This window comes from Passer montanus, unplaced genomic scaffold, assembly GCF_014805655.1.
Source record: "Passer montanus isolate IOZ18808 unplaced genomic scaffold, ASM1480565v1 scaffold34, whole genome shotgun sequence".
Classification (NCBI taxonomy): domain Eukaryota; kingdom Metazoa; phylum Chordata; class Aves; order Passeriformes; family Passeridae; genus Passer; species Passer montanus.
Genome location: NW_024368152.1, coordinates 2502914 through 2524961, shown reverse-complemented (window position 1 = coordinate 2524961; position 22048 = coordinate 2502914). Strand labels below are relative to the sequence as shown.

General features: G+C 36.8%; 1 protein-coding gene across 11 annotated transcripts in view; it reads left to right on the top strand.

Annotated features, from left to right (window-relative positions):
* The window catches only part of DLGAP2 (DLG associated protein 2), a 446234-nt gene that overhangs the window by 283453 nt on the left and 140733 nt on the right, over positions 1–22048 (top strand). For 4 of the 11 annotated variants that reach the window (XM_039715624.1, XM_039715621.1, XM_039715623.1 and 1 more), the window contains exons 3-4: positions 14481–14513; positions 17574–17693. The exons of 2 other annotated variants lie outside the window; for them this stretch is intronic. Coding sequence is in view for 2 of the 9 variants with exons in the window: in XM_039715618.1 (XP_039571552.1) it covers positions 14481–14513 (33 nt within the window). In the remaining 7 variants the exon portion in view is untranslated. The remainder of the gene's footprint in view (positions 1–14480; positions 14514–17573; positions 17694–22048) is intronic. 5 more of the 11 variants (XM_039715618.1, XM_039715626.1, XM_039715627.1 and 2 more) reach the window with 2 other exon arrangements.

Below are 22048 nucleotides of genomic sequence, written 5' to 3'. Positions count from 1 at the left end.
TAACACTAAAAGAAATCATTCTATTCTAGGCAGACAAAATGTGGCCTGCAACTCCTTTCCTTGTTTTCTTCCAAGTGCTTATATATTGTCATTTGTTTTAAACTTTTTCCTTTCCTCAGAATTTCTAATTTCAACAGCTTTTTGACTGGTCAGTCCCTGTTCCCAACCGCTCCCCTTTAAAGGTTTAGGCTCTGTTTTCCCTTTGTAATCTTTTAATGCCTTGTCCATTCTCCACAAGATCAAGATAATTTAATAGAATTAATGAAATAAATATTTCTACTTGTCCTACAAGCCACAAGTACAAAAAGCAATATTTTCTATCATAACAGAAATGTGGGAGCCTGCTGCTCCAGGTACCTGTCTCTAGGTACCCTGGGCTCTGCTTAGATAGACCAGAATAAACACACTCAGTGCAAAGCCAAATATAGAAAATCATTAAAAATCCTTGAACTAAAATGAAAAATGGTCTGTAACCAACAACTGTCCTTTTGTCCTCCATCTACTTATAAATATGCCATAAGTACTTGTTCCACAGGTTTTCCAGAGTTGTGCACTAGGATTAGTCTGTTTTCATAACTGTCTTCAGGTGTCATAAATCACCCCCTGGAATGTGTTTTTCTCTGTTGGTTATAGAGGGAGACTAAACAAACAGCATATACTAAATAGCTAATTTTTCATAGGCTGCATGCAGACATGGTTATCAAGGAAATTTCCTGAACTAGCTTGCCAGAGCAGTAGTAGAGCTGGGAATAGGCCAGTGCTTCTGAACTCCTTTCTTTGTCTTCTCTGCATCTCTAATTTTTGCCTTTTTGCATTGTACTACAAAAGAGAATAACATGCAGCTAAAACACAGAAAGGCCAACTTTTGCTAAGTCTTTGTACAGAAAATTATTTCTTTTTTACTTGAGACTGAGAACGCTTCACCATGGGATTAGTGAATATAATGCAAAATTTAAATTTTATTTTTTAGACCTATTTTTAATTCCAATACCTACTTTAAGTACTATACACCAAATTACCAGGTATCATTGTGAAAACTGTCTTCACAGTTAGAAATTGATATAATATCTATTAATTATAGCAATGGAGATTGACATGATATCAGTTTTTGAGGGATTTTACATTACTGATCATACTGTTTTACTTTTGGCCAACATGGAATAAGTTTATTAGAGAGAAAATATAAAGCAAACATGAAGCATAGTATTCTCCCCTGTTTTTTTTTCTTTTTTTTTAATTGTCTATTTTCCTGGGTCAGAGATAAAGTTTGGCAGAGCAGATTTGCACAACTCTATATTTTCAAGTTTTTTATATTAATTTTTCATATCTTGTGTCTAAAGAAAACTAATAAAATAATTAGTTAAATTAAGTGAATCCCTTGGCATGTAATCAGAAGGGCTGAGGACTCTCTTTTGTGATGTCTGATTATTTTTTCTCTTCTCTGAGGAGACAGCACATCAGATGTAGCATATGCATCAAACCAGATGCAAAGATCCATTTATATACTTGACCTCTATATATTATCAGCAGCAGTGGTGTTTTCATTGCTGATGCCTGGTCCTTGTAGGTTAGAATCCAAGATTTATCTGGGAACTCAAACTCATTCAGCTGGTCCTTAGGCAGAAGAGTGGTGTAAGTCTCCTTCAACAAATAAAATAACAACAAGACAATGGAGTCTCTTCCATCCAAAGGTGCATATGCAATGCTGAAGACATTGTTAGAAATTAGGAAACCTTGTGATGAAGTTAATTAGGGCACATGCATAACCTGCAGTTGAATCTAGGGACAGAAGAGAGCTGACTCAGGCCTTTTAATAAATTTCTGGTGCAGCACACAGTGCTGGCCATCAGAAGCCTTTGCTTCACTGGTTTAACTCTCCTGCCACTCACCTTGCTGTGACATGCTGCTGCTCCCTCAGGACAGCTGCCCAGAGCAAAGGCTGGAAGAGATGATGGGTTGTCAATGTCCAACACCTCTGTGATGAGAAAAAGAAGTGTGAGAAGAAGATGAAGAGGACAAGATCTCACAAGGAGGAGGAGCAGTAGAATAACAACATGAAATGTGAGGGCAGACAGCTCATGTCTTTGGGACCTCTAGGGACAGGAGCAAACAATACTTGACTTTTGCTGCTTTAATTGCTTAGAACCTATTCTGTTTGTTTTAGTACAGAGCTGAACCTACTGAAGAAACTTAGGGTGGATTTGATAGGCACACCTTCAATCATATGCAGAAACTTCTCAATGCAATAAATTTGGGTGAAACGCTGCTTGTATTTGTTTAAAATCTGTTTAGGAATTAAAAAGCTATAAATTTTTGCTAAGAATACAGATGGACTTCAATAACGTTTTGTAGCGCTTTCTCAGAAATAAAAGAAAAAGGTAAAAAAACCAAATGAATTCAAGTTTAATGGTATCTCTACTGAGATTATAAATCCACTTCTAAGAAACTGTCTTGCCTGAGGCTGCTGACTTCAGTTTTCTCCCATAATTAGACTTTCTTACACTGTGTGTCACATTCAGTTGTAGTAAGACAATTAAACTAAGAAATATGAAAGATATTATCCTCTCCACTTTATGTCAGTGAAATAGTTCTTCTAACAACTAGATCACTGCAAGATTTGTAGGACACAGAAAACAGCTCCCTTTTCTCGTTGATAATAAGTGCCTGAAAACAATCATATCTTATTTTTAAAGCAAGAATATTAAAAATTATTTATCTTATTATTTTATAAAACATCCTCTCACAATATTCAGTTCTCTCAGGATAAATGCTAAGTAGAACAACAAAACAAGAATCAGAAGTTGTTTGGACTACTTTTCTTTGGTTTTTTTTCTGGTTGGTTGGCTGGGGTTATTTGAAATATCATAACCAAATTTCCTGACAGACATGCCATAAAATAAGCTGACCAAGCAATGCTACGAAGGCAAATAAAGATTGCAATTAGAATCATGCATTACTGGAGGGGATTTTGAGTTTCTAAGTTGCATTATTTATTTTATTTTATTTTATTTTATTTTATTTTATTTTATTTTATTTGTGGGTGATCTCCAGAGCTGTGAGGTTGTGGACCTGGAGGTTTTGAAGGGTTTTTTTTTTATGGCTCTCATAATATAAATATTAATGTTGCATTAAGGTTCATATTTATAATATACCCAGATGGGAAAACAATGTTTCTACAAAGTTCAGCCAGTTAATTTTGGAGGCAGATCTAATTCTGTATCAAAAAATGGTTTAAAAAAAAAGTAAATTAATGCAACCTTCTTATTGTTATAATTTTGTTAAAGTAAACTCCAGAACACATAATATGTTGAAATGCTAAGATTTTAAAGGAGGTCTTTGTCATTGAGAAATTTCACACACAGACTAGACTTGGCTTCAAATACAGTTATTTTAAAAATTTCTGATAATTTTTTTCTTCCATTTGAAAATGCTGATTTTTCAAAACAGAGTTATTTCCAGAGGACAAAGCAGTTTCTTTAGAAAAGTTATTCAAAGCCAAACTTAGTCAAAGTGAAAGAGACCAGGAATAATTTGGCTGCTTGCCTATTTGCATGCCAGAGTCCAGAATTAACTTGCAGCTCAGATATGTATCCTGGATTTAGAGATGGAAATTGACTTGTTCACTCTGTTTTAAGTGTACATTCATGTATTTTACAATAGCCTTCAGAAGAATCATACCTAGGATTTAGGCTATCAATAAATAGTTGTTATCTCATCTAATAGTCATACATTTAAAATCTAAAAAAATCAAATACTTTTGGTGGTGAACCCTATTCTGTACTGGGAAATTCCACTGACTCCAGTGAGCTATAACATGAACTAACTTTTCTCCTTTGGTTATATCCCACATGAACAATGTTGAAAGCACAAAACTATGTTGAAAGAATGCTAAACTAGCCAAGTGAAGCAATCAAATCTGGAAATGCCTGTGGGCAAGAGCCAATTCAGCTTTTACTTCATTCCCTTGTGCATAGAGAGTTTAATTACATTATCACAAACTTCCCCCCATAAAATCCCTTCTCCTGTTCCACGGTCTTTTCCTTCTGAATTCAATGCAATTCTTACCTATGGAATAAAGGTGGATACTACCCTGGTTTCAACCAGGACAGAGTTGATTTTCTACTTTTTAGTTGGTACGGTGCGGTGTTTTGCATTTAGTTTGAGAATTATATTGATAACACTCTGATTTTTAGTTGTTGCTAATAGTGTTTATCTAAATCAAGAAGTTTTCAGTTTCCCATATTCTGCCAGTGAACAAGTACACAAAAAGCTGTGAGGGAGCATGGCCAGGGTAGGTGACCCAAACTGGCCAAAGGGATATTCCAGACCACACAATGTCATTCTCAGTGTATAAACCAGGGAGATGGGCAGGACCAATCACTGCATTGGGTAGCAGGTGCAACTGCATATTACATCACTTGTCTTTCTGGGATTTTATTCCTCTCCCTTCCTTTTTTTCAGTCATTGAATTGATCTTATCTCAGTCTACAGGTTTTACCTTCTTCTGATTCTCCACCCACCAGGGTGAGGGCTATGAGCAAGTGGTGCGTGGCATGCAGTTGCTGGTTTGGACCAAGCAACATCTACTTAAGTAGAAGCTGCTTTTTTTTGTTGGTATTTTTTCCCCTCCTCCTTAGCTTTTGCATAGCTACAGTCCTTAGAATACTCATCTGGTTTAGTACAACTGGAATTGTCCTAATATTTAGTAAACCACTGAATCAGCTTTGTCATATAAAGCTCAACTTGGTACTTTATATGTCAATGTATAAACATAGTTATTTACTCTTTCTGAAACCAGACAGGGCATCAAAGGCTTGAAAGATTGCTTTGTTTTATCTGATAAAAGGAAAAAAAGGACAAGAGAACAAATATGAAAAAGTACTGTCTCTTGGTTAGCAGAACATAATGAATGATATATGAAAGACCAGATCCAGCTGAACATAAATGTGAAAGCAATCTCACACGATTTAGAAGAAGAGAAGCTGATGCTGTATTGAAAATGAGAGAAATTAATCTTTTGTTTAGAAAAGCCTTCTGATTCAACAGCTTATATTTCCATAATTTTCAAGGAAAAAACAGTCACTAAAAATCAGGGAAAGTAGGAAAGAAGATGCATTTCCAGAAGTAAAAGAATGAGATAAACTGAAGGAATTTGACATGAAGAAGCAGCTTCTGAAAGACGTGTCATAGTATTTGACATGATTAGTGGCATAAAGTGAAACAGTTGAATTTCACAGGATTTCTTGCCTTTCTCACGAAGAAAACAGATTTAGAAAGGAATAGCAGTAAAACTGAGCAGATATATTACCTCTGTTTGAGACTCCTCATTTGCCCAGAGCGTACATTCAGAGTTTTGTCAGACTGTTTCACAAATATCTTAATATAGCATATACCATTTGAATTTTATTTAGCATATTTTTAATTTTATCATTTTCTTGTCTTAAAAATTTGATAGCTTGATATTTCTGAGAGTCATGATATCACCATATCATGATGTGTGTTATGTCTTTACTTCTTGAGTGATGGAAAACAAATTGTCCATGACAATGTCTGATAAATTGAAGTTTTAACACTTTATATGCAAAGATAATGTGACTGAATATATAGATCAGATACAAGGAGACTCTCAAATTTCTACCATCTATTTGCTGGATGGAATATGGAAATTCTATGTACAAATGATTTTTAGATTTTGAGTGAGTATAAATAGCCTATGACTGCCTCTGCTAGCCATTCCCTGAATCTGGGAACTGTGTTTTTTCTCTGTGGTATTAGTCAGAAAAATAGGAAAGAGTTACACCTGCTGTTTGAGAGCAGAAATCAGCTCTGGCCCAAACTTAGTGCTTTAGGTTATTAGTTCAAGAACAGTACTTTACTAATCACAGCTCCACAGATCCTAGATATGTCCAGGCTATAGTTCTGGCTGGACTGGAATAAATTTACAAGTGTCCTTAAAAAAATGAGTTAGGAATACAACTACCTAGAAAGTTTTAGGTGTCAGGCTGTCCCCATGTGTTGAAGGATGGGCTGATGGGGAAGAAGACTGCCCTGAATGAACAGAGAACCTTTCCTGGAACTCAGGAAAAACTGGAAAATTTATGACCTTTGGAAGAAGGGGCAGAAAAACTCAGGAGTACTATAAGGATGTCATCAGGTTAAGGAGGGAGGAAATTAGAGGGGCCAAAGCCCAATTGGAAGTTAGTCTGACTACTGATGTAAAAGGCAATAAAAATATTTCTATAAATACATCAGCAACAAAAGGGGGGTTAAGGAGAATCTCCACCCCTTATGGAATGCTGTGACAAAGGATGAGGAAAAGGTTGAGGTACTTTGTGCCTTCTTTACCTCAGTCTTGAACAGTAAGACCAATTGTTCTCCAGGTTCCAGGCTCTGGAGCTGGAATACAGGTAGAGAGAATGGTATGAAATCCCTATGATCTAAGGGGAAAGGTTGGTGAGCTGCTACATAACTTACACACTCTCATGTCTGTGGGGCTGCATGGGATTCATCCAAGGGTACTGAGGGAGCTGTTGGAAGTGCTCACCAAGCCGGTCCATCAATTATCAGCAGCCTTGGCTGAGCAGAGAGGTCTTAGATCACTGAAAAGTAGCAAATGTGAGGCTAGGACAACGAGGGCCCATCCAGCGTAAGTTTATGAAAGGCAGGTCCTGCTTGACCAACTTGATCTCTTCATGGATATTGTCTACCTGGACAAATAGAAAACCTTTGATACCATTCCCACAGCATTCCCTTGGAGAAAATGGAGCCTGTGACTTGGACTATGCACTGTTCACTGGGTAAAAATCTGTCTGGATAACCAGCCTAAAGAGTTGTGGTGAATGGAATAACATCCATCTGGCAGCTGGTCCTGAGTGGCGTTCCTCAGGGCTCAGTACTGGGACCAGTCCTGTTTGGTGCCTTTATCAGTGACTTGTGCGAGGAGATTGAGTACACACACCCTCACAAAGTTTACAGATCACACCAAGCTGGGTGGGAGTGTTGATCTGCTGGAGGGTAGGAAGGCTTTGCAGAGGGATGCACACAGGCTGGATGCGTAGTCTGAGGCCCATCGTGTGAGATTCAACAAGACCAACTTCCAGGTCCTGTCCTTGGGCCACAACAACACCCTGCAGTTCAACGGGGGGGCAGAGTGTCTGGAAAGGTGCCCAGGGAAAGGGAGCTGGGGGTGCTGGCTGACAACAGCTGAACATGAGCCAGCAGTGAGACCAGCTGGCCAAGGCAGCCCTGGCATCCCAGCCTAAAATCAACAATAGTGTGGCCAGCAGGATCAAGGCATTGTACTCAGCACTGGTGTGGCCACACCTTGAGTGCTCTGTCTAGTTCTGGGCTCATCACTAGAAGTAAGACATTGAGGGGCTGCAGAACGTCCAGAGAAGGGCAATAGAGCTGGTGAAGGGCCTGGAGCAGAAGTCTGATGAGGAGCAGCTGAGAGAGCTGGGATTTTTTACCCTGGGGAAACAGAGACTCAGAGAGAACCTTGTTATTCTCTACAAGGCCCTGAAAGGAGCTGGTAGTGAGGGGAAGCTGGTCTCATCTTCCAAGGAAGAAGTGATAGGGCATGAGCAAACAGGTTTGTATTGGATATTAGGAAAACTTTCTTCACTGGAAGAGATGTCAAGCATTTGGACATGCTGCCCAGGAAAGTGGTGGAATCACCATCCCTAGTAAAAGATATGTAGATCATAGGTGTGTGGCATTTAGGGACATGATTTAGTGGTGTACTTAGCAGTGCTGGATTAATGGTTGAACTTGATGGTATACAGGGTCTTTTTCAACTTAAATGATTCTATGTTTTTAAGGTGTTGGTTATTAAGTAGTCAGGCATATGCAATTTTAAAAGTGCTTTTGATCCTAAAAGGGTTTGTGTCTATGCTAAGACACTAAAGTGCATTAGGTAAAATAGGTGCTCTCATCTTTTCCATGGCTAAGACAGATACACAAGTGGAAGTCACTGGGAAAGAATGAATAATGCTTGTGTTGACTTTTCTGAAAAATCTTTTCATTGTATGCTTGTTTTACAAAAATGCACATATCTACATAACAGTGTACCTGTAGATGATACTGTGTGCCTTCCTGAAAGTCTTTGGATTCTTACATGTGGTGAGGATGGCATGCCTGTGGTAATCCACTGGGAAATCCTGGCTCCATATGAGGCAATAAAGCTGTGATGAACTCCGCAGGGTCCAAATTACAGTAAACCCACCTCAGATGATAGGTGTTCTCCATGACTGCTCTCAAAGAGCTGGGGAAGGCTGTCTCAATAAAGTCTCTGCACTCAAGCAGGGTGGGTGCTGCTGCTGCTGTCAGTACAGCATCTATCACTGCAGGAAACCAGGGCTGGGATTTCATCCAAAATGTACTTTTAGTTTCCTGAGGAGAGTTACTTTGGAAAGCATTAATGTTCTGATTGTGAGATGTCTGTGTGCAGCTGTAGGTTCTACAATATATTTTAAGATGCTCTTTAAAATCCTGCATTGAATTTGGATAAACCAGTCCTGAGGCCATGATTATACTATGAAGCATGAAGCAGACCAATTGCTTGAGATCAGCAGCAGAAGAAAACGGATTAATGATGGCTTTCAAAATGTGAAGAAACTGTTTCTGGAGTTCTTATTTTTTGTTAGTGGTTGTTTTTCTTCAGTTTTTTAAAGTGAGACAGAGTAAAGGAATGAGGAAAACATGTTTTGGAAGAAGAGAAGCAAATCATGATCCAGTTTAGTTGGCCAGGGTAGGTGCTGCTGCCACACATGGCCAGGCTGCAGGGTACATTTCATGAGATGAAGGACCCTTTCAGGGACTTCCTGGGCAACCACCTGGGAGCCCCAATGTGCTGTTATGATCCCGTGTCTCTGCGCACACAGCTTGTGCTGGCCTCCCAGTCATGCACTGTGGAAAACTGTGAATGTGCAAGTACAAGGTGAGCTGTGTGTGCAAAGACTTCAATGGCCAACGTGAATGATTACCTGTTATTAATAATAGAAGTTTTCTTTTACAGAAACCAAACTTATTAATAAAACTCCCTTAATCAATTTTTTTTTTTTTTTGGTGATCTGTCTCACTCAATTCAGTTGTCTCATCAGGAATAATTCACACTTTTTCCTATTCTGTCAACACTACAGCTGTATGTGGCTCATAATCTCCCTGGACAGCCTGTGCCAATGCTTAGTCACCCTCATGACTGAAAAAAAAGTCTTTCCTGGTGTTCAGATGGATCCTTTTATGTTTCAGTTTGTAGCCATTGTTCAAGTTCTTCTTGGAATAACATAAATCAGAAAGCAAAATATGAAGTGGCAAGTATCAACCTGTATAATTATAATATGATTTTAAAAGAGGGGAAAAATGATCAGTGAATTTTTGCACTAGAGGCTGACAGGACTAAGTTTATTTTTGTCCAGGACTGATTTTAATGAACTATTTTAGACATCAGAAGCCATCAAATTTGCCAGTTGTAAACCAGCATTTTTTCCATGTCTAAATCATTCACATTTTATTCTCAGATTCACACCTGTATATGTAGATTACTTTCTTTAAAGATTCTGGTGGTGAGATTAATCTCCAATTGCCTACACAACAGGTTATGTATATATATATAGCTGTCTAAGCTCACACCGTAGTCATTAGAGATCTTGTCAGTGGAAAGAGCTGTTCTAACTATTCCTCTAATTTCTACTTTTCAATGCAATTAATTGACTCAATTTCAACTACTTCTTCATTGGAGCTAATGGAAGCTCAGACACATATCTCACAACAAAACACCTCTACTGAAGAAAAGTAAGTTTGAATATTAATGGTATCACAGGAAAGAATGCAGTTAAATGAAACCCTGGTTAGCAGCATAAATGTAATGTACCTGTCTCAATATGATGTAATTTTAATTAAAAAATTAATACTAACAAATGGCATCAGAGCAATAAATAGGTTTTCAAATGTCATATTGATAATTCTTCAAACTAACTGTTCAGCTGCATTTTTTTAACTATCTCCAAAAATAAAAATTAATTCCAAATGCCAGCACAAGTGAGCAGTAGGTTTGTGAGATGGTCACTGATGATTGTATTGTTCTGAATTCTTGAGTGCAACCTTTATGCTAACTCTTTTTTTTGTTGTTGTTGCTGTTGTTTTTTTCTTGTCAGGGAAATTCTCACAAGAAAGGTTTACATTTCCATTAAAATTGTAATTGTGCTGTTTAAATATTTGGTGGCCAATGAATGCAAATACCTGTACTAATAGGAAAGGAAAATAAGAGACTCTGAAAACAGATTTATTGCAGTAGGTTAGGATCATAGTGACAGGTAATAAATAGAGGCGACCCAAGTGGAGGCAACAGAACTGTGCAAGAGTTGCTTCTACTAAAAAAGCTTTTTTTCAGTGAATAATTTACATAATTTTTGGAGCTGAAGGAAACTCTCCCTCCTCTAGAGGCTAATGCAAATTAACCCTCAAACCTTGGTGCAGCAAAACTCACGATCCCAATCCATTCCTGAGTTACACGCCAATAGTTATCACTGACCTGATTGTCAAAACTACAGCTGTAACTTCTAGTAAATGAAAATCATCTTTCATCTTCAGCCACTGCAGCTCTATGTCACTGTTCATTCTCTTCTTTGCAACCAGCCCTTTGTACTGCAAATATTATGAGCAGCTGGACTTCACTCAACTCATCTTGTTTAAAGAAGACTCGAGCTTTGTAGAATTTATGGTACAGGTGTTGTGTATATCTGCAAGGGTTCCTGAGTTCTGCTGCCCAGTTAGGGGCTTATAATAAAATAAGATTGAGTCTAACTGAAGATTTAGCAAAGCTACACTTTTTTCTTGTTGACAATCACTGTTAAAACACTTAGAAGGAGGGCAAAATCTTGTCTTTTCAAGAGAGCATGATTTAGCATTCATTAGCTCCTCCTAACCTTTCTAAGCAGGTATCAGCTCCCAGAGATAGTTTGGTATTACATCATCTTGCTGCCAATGCCATGGAGAACCTTTAATGGTAAATGAATTTAATGTGCTCTGCACCTTAAATGTGTTTTCTTGTGCTCTGTAAAAGTCATCCCTTCCACTCATTTTGTGTTGGCATTCTGCCAGTGCATGTCAGTGGCAGCCACACAGTGCTTTGATATCTGACTGTAAGCACAGCACGAGGAGTGCCATGAGAGGGGAAGTCAAAAGCTGAGCCCTGCATTGTGCAGTGAACACTGTACAACAGGAAGAATGGGCCTGGGAGGCAAGATACAGAGAGAACTACATCTTTGCTAATCAACTCTAGGAAGAAACAATTAGTGTATTGGCATGAAAATCTTGTACCGTCTCCAACATCTGTTTCGCACTGAGCTAATAAAATGTGGTGTACCAGATATACTGCTTGCTAAAAAGTGCACACTCATTCCCTTGTTAAAAAATCATGCTTATAACTCAAAGTCAGCTTTATTGTCAGATTACCAGTTTTATTACCTAAATAAATGACTGATAGTATGAATTAGGTCTGGATTTCAAGAGTGTAATTCCTTGATAACTGCTAATAATGACATGTTAGTTATGTTGCCTTAAAAAGGGGATGAAAGTGTGTGTCACTTTTGTGGACTCCACTTTCATCTCAGATTCCTGCTGGTTAGGAAGCCTTGTGTAGGAAAATAAAAGTGAATAGCAACAAATCTGGACAATTCATTAAATAAATTGAATGAAGGAATATTGGATTTCACCCGTTCAGCCTTATTTAATTGAAAATCAGTCAAGGAAACTGAAAAATGCTCTTAACGATAGCAGGAAATTATGATTTTTCTGCTGCCCTTGGAGTCCATAGAAGAGTAGAAGAAATCTTATGGCAGAGACTAAATATTCCAGTTGTTTCAGCAAAGGTTTCATTCCATTATAACTGCAGTGATTTCATGTATTGAACTCTAGCAGGGAAATGTTGCACATGGTATTTATCTTTATATGGGAAACTTTACCTTGCCTGCCTATGCAGTGTCAGCCGATATCATTCTTTGTGAAATGTAATGATGGAATTGGGGCATGTGGATCATGATTTGTGGGTTCAATATACCATAAAATCTTCTGGTTTCAGATAGCAAAGTAGGTCTGATTTTCTTTAACAGTTCACACAGGACACACGCTTGGGTGAAAAACTACCTTGTTTTAGTTAGTGTATGCTGACCTGTAAGAAAAGAAACACATCCACGATTTATATCATCAGCTTAACACAAAGTATTACACAGTAGTGCTGTTTTATGCTGGGACAAGAGCCTAATTAATTTACATTAAATTATCTGCATTTCTTTCAGAGTAGCATTTTAATAGTGATTTCTGCTGCAAGTTACAATATGTACATAAACTTCTCAGATAGAAGTCCCACTTTTCTGGTTTGGTTGCAGGCTTTTTGTTTCAGTTTGAGGTTCTTGTTTTAGTTTGGGTTTGTTGGTTGGTTGGTCAGTTTTTTTGTTTGTTTATTTGTATTTTTTAAAATCCCAGGTTCTGAGTAGATATTTTTTCACTGCTATAGGAAGGAGAGAAATTTTTCCTTTTCTGCTTTTTTTTTTTTCTTGGATCATCAGGTTTTGCATCAGGATATTTTTATTAATGATATAGAACAGATGTTTTCAAACACCTTATTGCTGTGCCAGGATGTGCCACAGGATGTGCACAGTGACAGCTTTTGGACAATTCAAGTATTAGATATTTTCTGGGTGATTCTGATTTGCAAGGTAGCTGCATGCTTCTCTGTGCTTTCAGGAAGCAGTCACTGCCTAGATAGATGCTCCATCTATGCATAATCTGGTTTTGGTGTGGTTTTTATGGACTCCTAGGGGGAAACAACATTCTTCTCTTTCTCAGACTCAAAGAAAAAAAATCCTAAGGATGATTTTTTTTTTCTCTGTAGTTTGTGATAAATCTTGAGACACCACATACTAGAATTGTTAGTTAATTCATTGTCTTCAGCAATTTGGATTTCAGAAAGAAATTCTCTCTAGTGCATTTATCACATTTTAGGTTGTTTTTCTCCCGTGTTCACTTACAAAACTAAGCATGTTCAGTCTTCAGGAAATGCCTCCATTAAACTGTTAAAAGTTATTAGAGCCAAGCACAATTTTCCTCCTGTCTAAAGAGCTCCTTCTGTAGTTCCAGAAGATAATTGGTAAATATTTTCCCAATGACTTTTAGAATTAGTTACTGCATTACAAAAAGTTCAGAATTTCTGTAGCCTAAACCATTAACTTAGAATCTTGTATCCGTTGACTGTTGCAATAAGAAAACAATTTATTTTTTTTTTAAGATGAAGTAGTTTATAAACAGTACTAAAAGATTTTTTTTCCAGGCACTGCTAGTAAATGCAATCAATTCCTAGAAACTACAAGAAAGCTCATCTGTAAACATATAGTAGGGTGGGTTGGTCAACCACAATCTGTCTGTTGTGTTTTTCCAAGAGAGTGTAGCCACTGCACCCTTCTGTGATCCCACTTGTCATACGAAGGGGGGAAGAAGAGTCTGAAGCTCTCACATTTCTTGGTGAGCTCACTGGGACCTGGGGGACTGCTCCTAGCAACAGGGCTTGCTGTCCAAATGGGTTCCCATCACTGACATGATATGCAGAGCACTGTCTAGGAAGGGTTTCCTTGGCCATGTGTGTCTGAGAGTGAGCCTTTCACTGTGGCAGTGCAGTGCAATCCCAGCTGGTGTTGACTTCACTCTGTCAGCCTCCACCACCCTTCTGGCTGTAGTGTAACTCCTCAAGGTTACCAAATAAATCTTTGTTAAGAGCATGGAATTTCCACAGGTGCAAAGCACTTCAAAGATGGAATTCTGAGTTCTGGTCTCAGTGCACATTTAGAAGGGCCCATTCTGATGTTTCCAGCATCACTGATGTGCCTTCCTGCTGTTTTTCAGATGGGAGTCACCAGCAAAGCCCTCATTTATGCTTTATGGTGTCAGCTGGAGCAATTCCAGCTCTTTTCTCTTTTTTAAAACACATAGATTGGGAAAAGAGAAAAAAAGTAAAAAAAAAAAAGTGTGGACAGTAGCATAAAAAAATTAGGTCTCTCATTTGTTGCGATCAAAAAAGAAAATCTTTTAAAAAGCATAATGCACTTTCCTAGTTTGTTCTTATGTACAAAGGTAGAACAAAAGTTTATACTCAAGATATGTGTTTCTGAAATCAGAGGTTCATTTGCAAAGTACTGTAAAATTCCTATATAATTTTGGTATGTCTGTCATAAACAGTAACATAAATTAACTTCTCATAGTGTTCAAAGCTTTAATCTTTAGATAATATTTTACATCTTTACAAAACTATGGAGAAGAAAACCTTCATAATGTAATACTACGTTTTCTGGGTTTGCTTTTCTTTATATATGATTAAAATTTTATATTGATGATGATGTGATATTTGGTGCCAGTTTTGCTTTTGATTTTCTGTGCTTTTTAATATTAAATCAGTGTTAAAGATTATTTTTTCACTGTTTTAATTTCAGATTTGGATTCTCTAACAGGGCATGCATTTCCAGGTAACGTGGACAGTTAGATTAGATTGTTGTTTGTTTTATACTCAGTTTATTCAGTTTTCTTGGAGGGTGGGGGGAAAGGGGTGTTGTAAAATTTATTTGGTGTGCATCTGACAGCATTTTGTTATATGTCAAAATTGTACTATTTGTTGGGGTTTTTTAGATTTCAGATAAATGAAGAAAAGGTAGCTATTACATGCACTAGTTTAAAAAATAGAATTAAATGAAAATTTGCATTAAATTTTAACTATTATATCATTAATGTAAACAATCCAAGGGGAGGTAAGAATTATTCTAAAACAAGTCATAATTAAAATATTTTAAATTATTCAAACTTGCCTGTAATTCTGTAAGGCAGGCAAAAAAAAACAAAAACAAAAACAAAAACAAAACAATACAAAACAGAAAAAAAAAAAAATAATTAAAAGATTTTAAATTATTCAAACTTGCCTGTGATTCCGTAAGGCAGGCAAAAAAAACCAAAAACAAAACAAAACAATACAAAACAGACAAAAAAAAAACCCACCACTAGTCGGTATTTAAGGAAAGCAAAGATTCAAGAAATACAAGACTTAGTTTCCAGTTTTATTACTAGAAGTGTGTAGGAAAGAGGTTTTGAATAGTAAGAACATTTTCAGTAGTGAATCGAGAAAGAATGATAACACAATTACATTAATCCTAGGATTCTACTGTATATGCACATTGTTTTCTGCTGTGTTGAACATAAATTTAAAATAGTACATTCAATTAAAAATTTTAGAATTTCGCAACTGTACTTTACAATTCAAACATTTTGCATTGGGAATTTTTTAGCAGAAATGCAAGAGCAGAGAATTTGATGCTAAATGATCATGTGAACTGTGTTTCTTGTACAGAGATTTTGGCACAGAAGGAATATAAATAAGCAGTTTCTGAAATAATGTAAAATTCTGCTGCAAATATGTGGACTCTTTCTGTACTCAAAATCTTCTTGAATAATCCTTCAGTTGAACAGGCTGTGAAAACGAAGGCATAATATTTGTATAACTGAGAGATTTAGTCAAAATTTGGGATGATAGTTATCATTACAATGATATTACTATTTATTATGTCATTGGCTTCTAAAGTGTCTAGTGCATAGCATAATATTCCTCCTTCTGTTTTTCCCTAAAGATAATTCATAAAAAGTTATGGGACAGTAGATTCATTTGAGGTTTTCCAAGCATTTCTGCACTGTAGGCATTAGGTATGCTGTAAGATACAGATCAAAAAAGACCAACAGAACAAAAACTTTTAGAAGTTCATTATAATGAAATTTGTGTGCAGTGTGGAGCAGATCTCAGTACAGATTCTGTCACAGTTATTTGTACTTAAATACAGCAGCACTACAAGTGAAGTTTGTTTGAGTAGTCAGAAGACTGTAAATGCAGATTTTGGAATTTTCATCCCAGATGACAAAACCCTTATTCTGAGTATTTTGGTTTGGTTTGAGTAAGGATACCCATGGAATAATATACTGCTTAATAGGGCCATCTTGTAAATTTGATCCTCATAGGTGCTGTCAAATATATGCATGTGTCACCAAAATAGACATTGAGACAAGTAGGATCAGTGTATCTTTTTTTTCTTTTTTTTTTCCTACTTTTTAAAGGTTGAGTCTGCTTTTGTTTTTGCATGAATATTTTATGTTACTAGATGGTGCTGTCATGGTGTGTCCCATTCCTACTTTGTAATATGACAACATAATCATAATGAGCAATACTGACAACAGAGCCTTATGATACATATGATACATATGCTTCAGAATTATGGCAAAGATAAATCATCCTTATTCTGCATGGAAAATGTCCTGAATTGCACAGCAGGTGATTTACATGCCTGCATTACATTCCAGGTATAGCTGTGCACAAATCCATCAAATGGCCCGTTATTTAGCACAGACAGAAATATCTTAGAATCTAACAAACTGTCAAAGGGATGTAGGAGAATAGTATAGGCAGGCAACAAGCATAAAATCCTGGTGTGGACTTCACTTAAATAGATATTTATTTGTAGAGTCACAATATCAACATGATACTGTGCTGCTCACAGAAATCACTAGAAGATCCATCTCTCATTTAATGTTTTATTTGACAGAGTTAAGACATACTCTTTTCACATAGAAGGGTAAAAGTAGCAGAATGTTCTTTCTTGCCTTCAGCTTTATTTACATTTAATAATCAAGTCATTATAGTATTCTGATAGAATAGTGCTGAATGTATAGTTACAGGTGTAGTTAAATTAAAAACCAAAAGGGATTCTTATATATATATATGCTGGAAAACACAGAAAAGTAAATCCTGATACCTATGTGTTAACATGATTACTCTAGTTAGGCTAAAGTGTGTTAATTTTCAGCAGATAGAAGGGATCTGCATATTACTTATGCATCTTTAATAGCAATTAGCTAATTAGATGAGATATGTGTGTTAACAGGTGATTTGTATCTCACACTGAGCAAACATGAACCAAATTCATTTCAGATTTCTATTTATCTCACCTTGGAAAATAGCACACCCTTTGAGCTAATCTGCAGGATTCATTACAAGACCTCTAAGGGTATGGTGATCCAATAGATTTTCACTTGACCCTTGGCCTGGGCTCTGCAGGAGCAGAGCATGAAATGACTCCTTAAGTCATGTAGCAGTGTCAGTGAAATGCTGAATGGGTGCTGAATGGGTCAGATCCTTAGCAGGGCAGACAGACCAAACCTGCCTCTGCACTGACCTAATCACATAGGTTCCAGGCCAGGAGGGGTTTGCATGCATCTAGATGACTTTAAATTCATGTGAGGTCCCATTTAGACACGACTGCTTTGTGAATTTCAGGATAAGAGGGAGTACTTTCCCTATCACCACTGGCCCCTTCGTGTTTTCTGTAGATTTCTGCAATCTCTGCTACTTCAGAGACAGATCAGAATATAAAATACACCAAAGTATCTGTCTGGTTTTTATGTGAAGGGAAAAAAATTCTTTATAAACCTTGCAGTTGATCAGCTGAAACCCTAAAGTACGAGATTTGATTATAGTCATTGTCTCAATGCAGAGCTGCAAGTGTTATGGGCATGTTGAGAACTTCCAGAAGCTGGATTAAAGCATCTCTTTTACAATGATATCTAATCTCGTCCTAAAGCTCCAAGCAATGGCGAGTCCACCAGCTCCCCTGGTAAGCCATTCCAATATTTAATTACCCTTAGTGCTAGGAAATGTTGTGGAAAGGTTGAATTTGTCTAATTTCAGCTGCCAGTCTTCCTTTTGCTATGCCTTTGACAGCAACACTGAAAATTGCCCCTTTTTCAGATATGTTTTCTGAACAAGTGTCTGTGACAAACTGCAGTGACCTGTTGAAAGGTCTCCATGCAGAGAAGCTGTGTCACCTGGCCTGATGAACTTATTGCCTTGATCTGCAAACCTGGCCTCTTTCATAGACTATCACAATTTTATCACCCCTATGACTACTAAAAATTTTCACACAGTAGTCAAGATATTTTTCAACTTTTGTTCTGGTAAATTTGATTCATTGTACTCTTTAAGGCTCACACTGTAAGACTGGTTTTCTGACAGCTGTCCTAGGAAACCTTGATTTTCAAAAACTATGAGAATATATTAATGTAGAATTTTGTAAATGCTGTATATAGAAGTAAATTACTTTTTTATTTGTACATAACACTTCCTTTCTAATTCTCCCTTTTTAAGGATTTAGCCACAGTTCAGGTTACAGTGATTGTCTATGCCAAACAAACTAAGTGGTAATCCTAAAAGGTAACTGACATTTGAGTTGAGGAATGAGCATTTTTTTCCCCTGGCTTGATGTGGCCAACATGAGATTTGAGGTGGAAAGGAATTCTCTTAAGGCAGCCTATGAAATCTAGTGGTTTAAATCTGGGTGGGCACTGAGTTTTGGGTGATCATTAGTCCAAAGAATGAGAATTAGCCAGGAGGTCTCTCTAAGGAGTGGGATGAGAAAAAGGGATGAGACTTTCAAGTCCCATTTAAAAGCATTCCTCAGACTGCATCCCTACAATAAATGATAATTAACTAATTAGCTCACTTAGAAGATTAGGAATGTACCTTTAACACAGAGGAGCTCCATGGTGAAGAGAGTTAATAGCAGCTGTCTGCTTTGATTTCCATGGGCAGTGAAGCCCATCTATGAATTCCTGTTCTGGATCACATAAAAATTAGTTAGGTGCCACCTGAGCTAGGAATCTACAGAAGGTAATTCAAATGCACCTTCTGCATCTCTGCAGAAGGTGCATTTCTTTTAATTCAGCTTCAGCGTGTAGTGTTTTCTCTGTTCCCTGGTACCAGCCCAAAGTACCCAACTGGTCAGTAAAATCCACAGACTTTGTTTTGCATTGTGTTAATGATGAATGCTGTTTTGTTGCAATTCATCTAAACAGGCTGGATGATTTCTGTAATACCTCAGGGACAAAGAAATTATTTTCTTCAAAGACTTCACTGTTGGCAACGTGATGCTAGATTGCAACTTCAATTTTTTTTATAATTTCTGAAAGTCCATTAATAATCTAGGGAGCAGACTGTTGTCTTCAGCACTGCCAGTAAAACTGAGATAGCGTTAAGTGGAATGAGCGTTCTCAGGTCTTTGAATAATAACAAGCTATGGTAGGAACTTGGCATGTGCAGTCCTGTGGGAAGTGTTTAGAGAAAGAGTGTCTTAAATGCTATTCAAATATGAACTCAAAATATCCATTCTAATTCCTGGGTGTATCTGGTCAAGGTAGTGGTCAGTGACCTGCTCATTTTCCAGAAGAAATAACACTTTGTCCATATAATGACCATCATTTCATGAATTAGGTAATGGCCTGTTGAACTGTGCACTTTCCTAATCACAGATCTACTAGGTCAAAAATTTAAATGGACATTTCATTCAGTATACCAGTACTGGGTATTGTGGTTAAAATAAAAGTTTATCTGCGAGTGTCTGCTCAGCCGTATTAATTGCAGGTGCTGTAGCATTTGTGTCAGAAGCACAGAAAGTCTCATCTTTATCCTTTTTCTCTGCCTTTGCCTAAAGTATGTGCAAGGTTGGGTAGAAAATGAAGATTGGATGGCTTAGGACAAATAACACTGAGTGGAATTTAGTTCAAGAGTATCAACAACAGAATATCAAAGTTCAGTGTTATCTGATTAGAGCTGACAGATTTTTAAAGAACAACTTTGAAGAAAATACTATTTTGCAGCTGGTTTTGACTAACTATCATCTTGATTTTATCTGGGGAAATGCTTTCCTACTGAATTGAATCTGTTAAGTCTTGGAGGGATTTTTTTAATCTTTCTACTGAATTTCAGTAACATTATTTTTAATGTTCAAAAAAAGTAAGATCTGTCAGCTTAGGCTGAAGACAAGCTTGAGTAAAAAAAAAGGTAAAAAAAAAAAGTAACCCAAATATAAAACGAAAGTCATCAAACCTTAAGAAGGTGGAGTATGATGAGCTAGTAAGCAAAACAAAACTAAAAAGGTCACTCACAGTTCAGCTTCTTTTGAGCTTCTGTAAAATTGAATGGACAGAATCACAAACTAAAAATAAGTTATCTTGCATTTATTGTATTCATCTAGTACAGATTTTATCAAAATTCTTAACTTTTTAAATTTTGTTGATTTCTTACACTTCTGTGTTTGCCCCTTGACTTTTTTGTCTCAAGTAAAAAATGTGATAAAAAAGTTTGTGTGTATCCTATCTTGCCTTTAGAGTCTTAGTTGGGATGTAACTGTGCATAGCCCTGATGTTCAAAATTTCAAACCAGTTTTCCAGATAAAGCTACAGGTAAAAAACAACCATTATGTACCATCATTAAAAGACTGCTCTGGGAATTTGTACTTGGCTGGGGGCAGGGAGGATGTTAAAGCATTACTTCAAATTGATTTCAGTTTTAAAAAATTTGTTTTGTTTCTGAGCTCCTTCAGGCTCCTGGTCCAAAATAGCTCTTATGCTTTCAGTCTGGGTTGCTCTGCCTCTTCTGGGTCATTGAGCAATGAGGATTGCATGCCACTGAGCAAACCTTTCCTGGGGTGAGGATACAGATGTGTTCTGGGGATGCTGGGCTGGAGCATGCACAGCTGGTGTCTGCTTGCTCCGGAGTGCAACCCAGTCATGGAGTTACTGAGATGGGAAGGCAAATGAAAGTGCCTATTCATGCAGGAGCTTGACAGTTGTATGTTTCGTTCCTGCATTCAAATGCTTATTTCTATATCCTCAATTTCACCTGTTTAGATTCCACCTAAATCTATGCAAAAAGCAAAAAATAAAAGAGATATACACTTTTCTTGAAAATATGGCAATTTCAGAAGTGAAGGAACTATATACTCCTGAACTTAGGAGTCTCACAGAGACATATGGTATTGATGCATTGCCACATGAATTTATTTTACTCTTTAGGATTACTTGGTCTCATTTCTTTGGCTCTCAGCTATGATTCATACTTGTTTAACAAGAAGCGTATAAAGAGCTGTTGATATAGAGATATTGCAGGTACTACTAATAATTTTTCAGCCATTTTTATAACATAAGTTATATAAAGTCTTAATGAGTTGTGCACAATTCTCGATCTTGTTTAATGTGAAGTTAATGATTAATTTTCAGTTAATTTGGTTAATAAAGCGCTTTTAATTGATTCTTTTTTGATATTTTATTAATTATTGTTTTTAAGTGCTCCAGGGTATTTCATGTTAAGGGTACAGGATGAATCAGAGTAATTATATACCTCATTCATTACCACCAAACAGAATTTAAAGGAACTAAAATAAATTAAAAAAATATTTGGACTCTACAACATCCTGCAAAGCTACATGGTGTATCTCTGATTTGCAAAAGCATGAAGTCATGGCTTGAATCTTCTTTAATTAATCATGTTTTTTTAGAAATATCTAAATTGTAATTATTTGAGAGCAGCAAGGGCTACAGTATTTATGACATTGGGTTTGTCAAATTATTCTCAATGTTCAGTTAAGGCAGCAATTTTTCCAAACTGTCATTCAACTATTCTTAGTTTGAGGTCTGTTTTTAGACTGTGATGCTGCAGGAGCTTATTGCAGCACTTCATAATGTTAAGAGAAACAGGTCAAAGGAAGAATTTGAAATGTTAAAGTCTCCTAAAAGAGGCTAATTTAACTAATAGTCCACAAAAACTCATATGAAGGAATATATCAAATTGGAATTTGAGCCAAAGACAAATCCTTAAGGAGGATAATTTAATTTTTTAATTGAAAAAAGGACAACCATGCTGGCAGTCAAAGCTTGTCTTCTTGCAAGCCTTGACTCCTCATTTAAAACCTGCTGTCTTTAATTTCCTCATTTTGATAGCATGGATTAAATGTACCTTGTTTTCACAGCTACATATAGAAAATGCTTTTAATTCATCAGGTGGTAACTTCTCAAATACACAAATATTAAATATCCTGTATTGATGGGGTTTGTATATACTGCTGTTATGTACTGTCCAATATTACTCCTTGGCTACATGTTTAGACCAGCTTGTAGCAGCTGAAGGTTATACTTA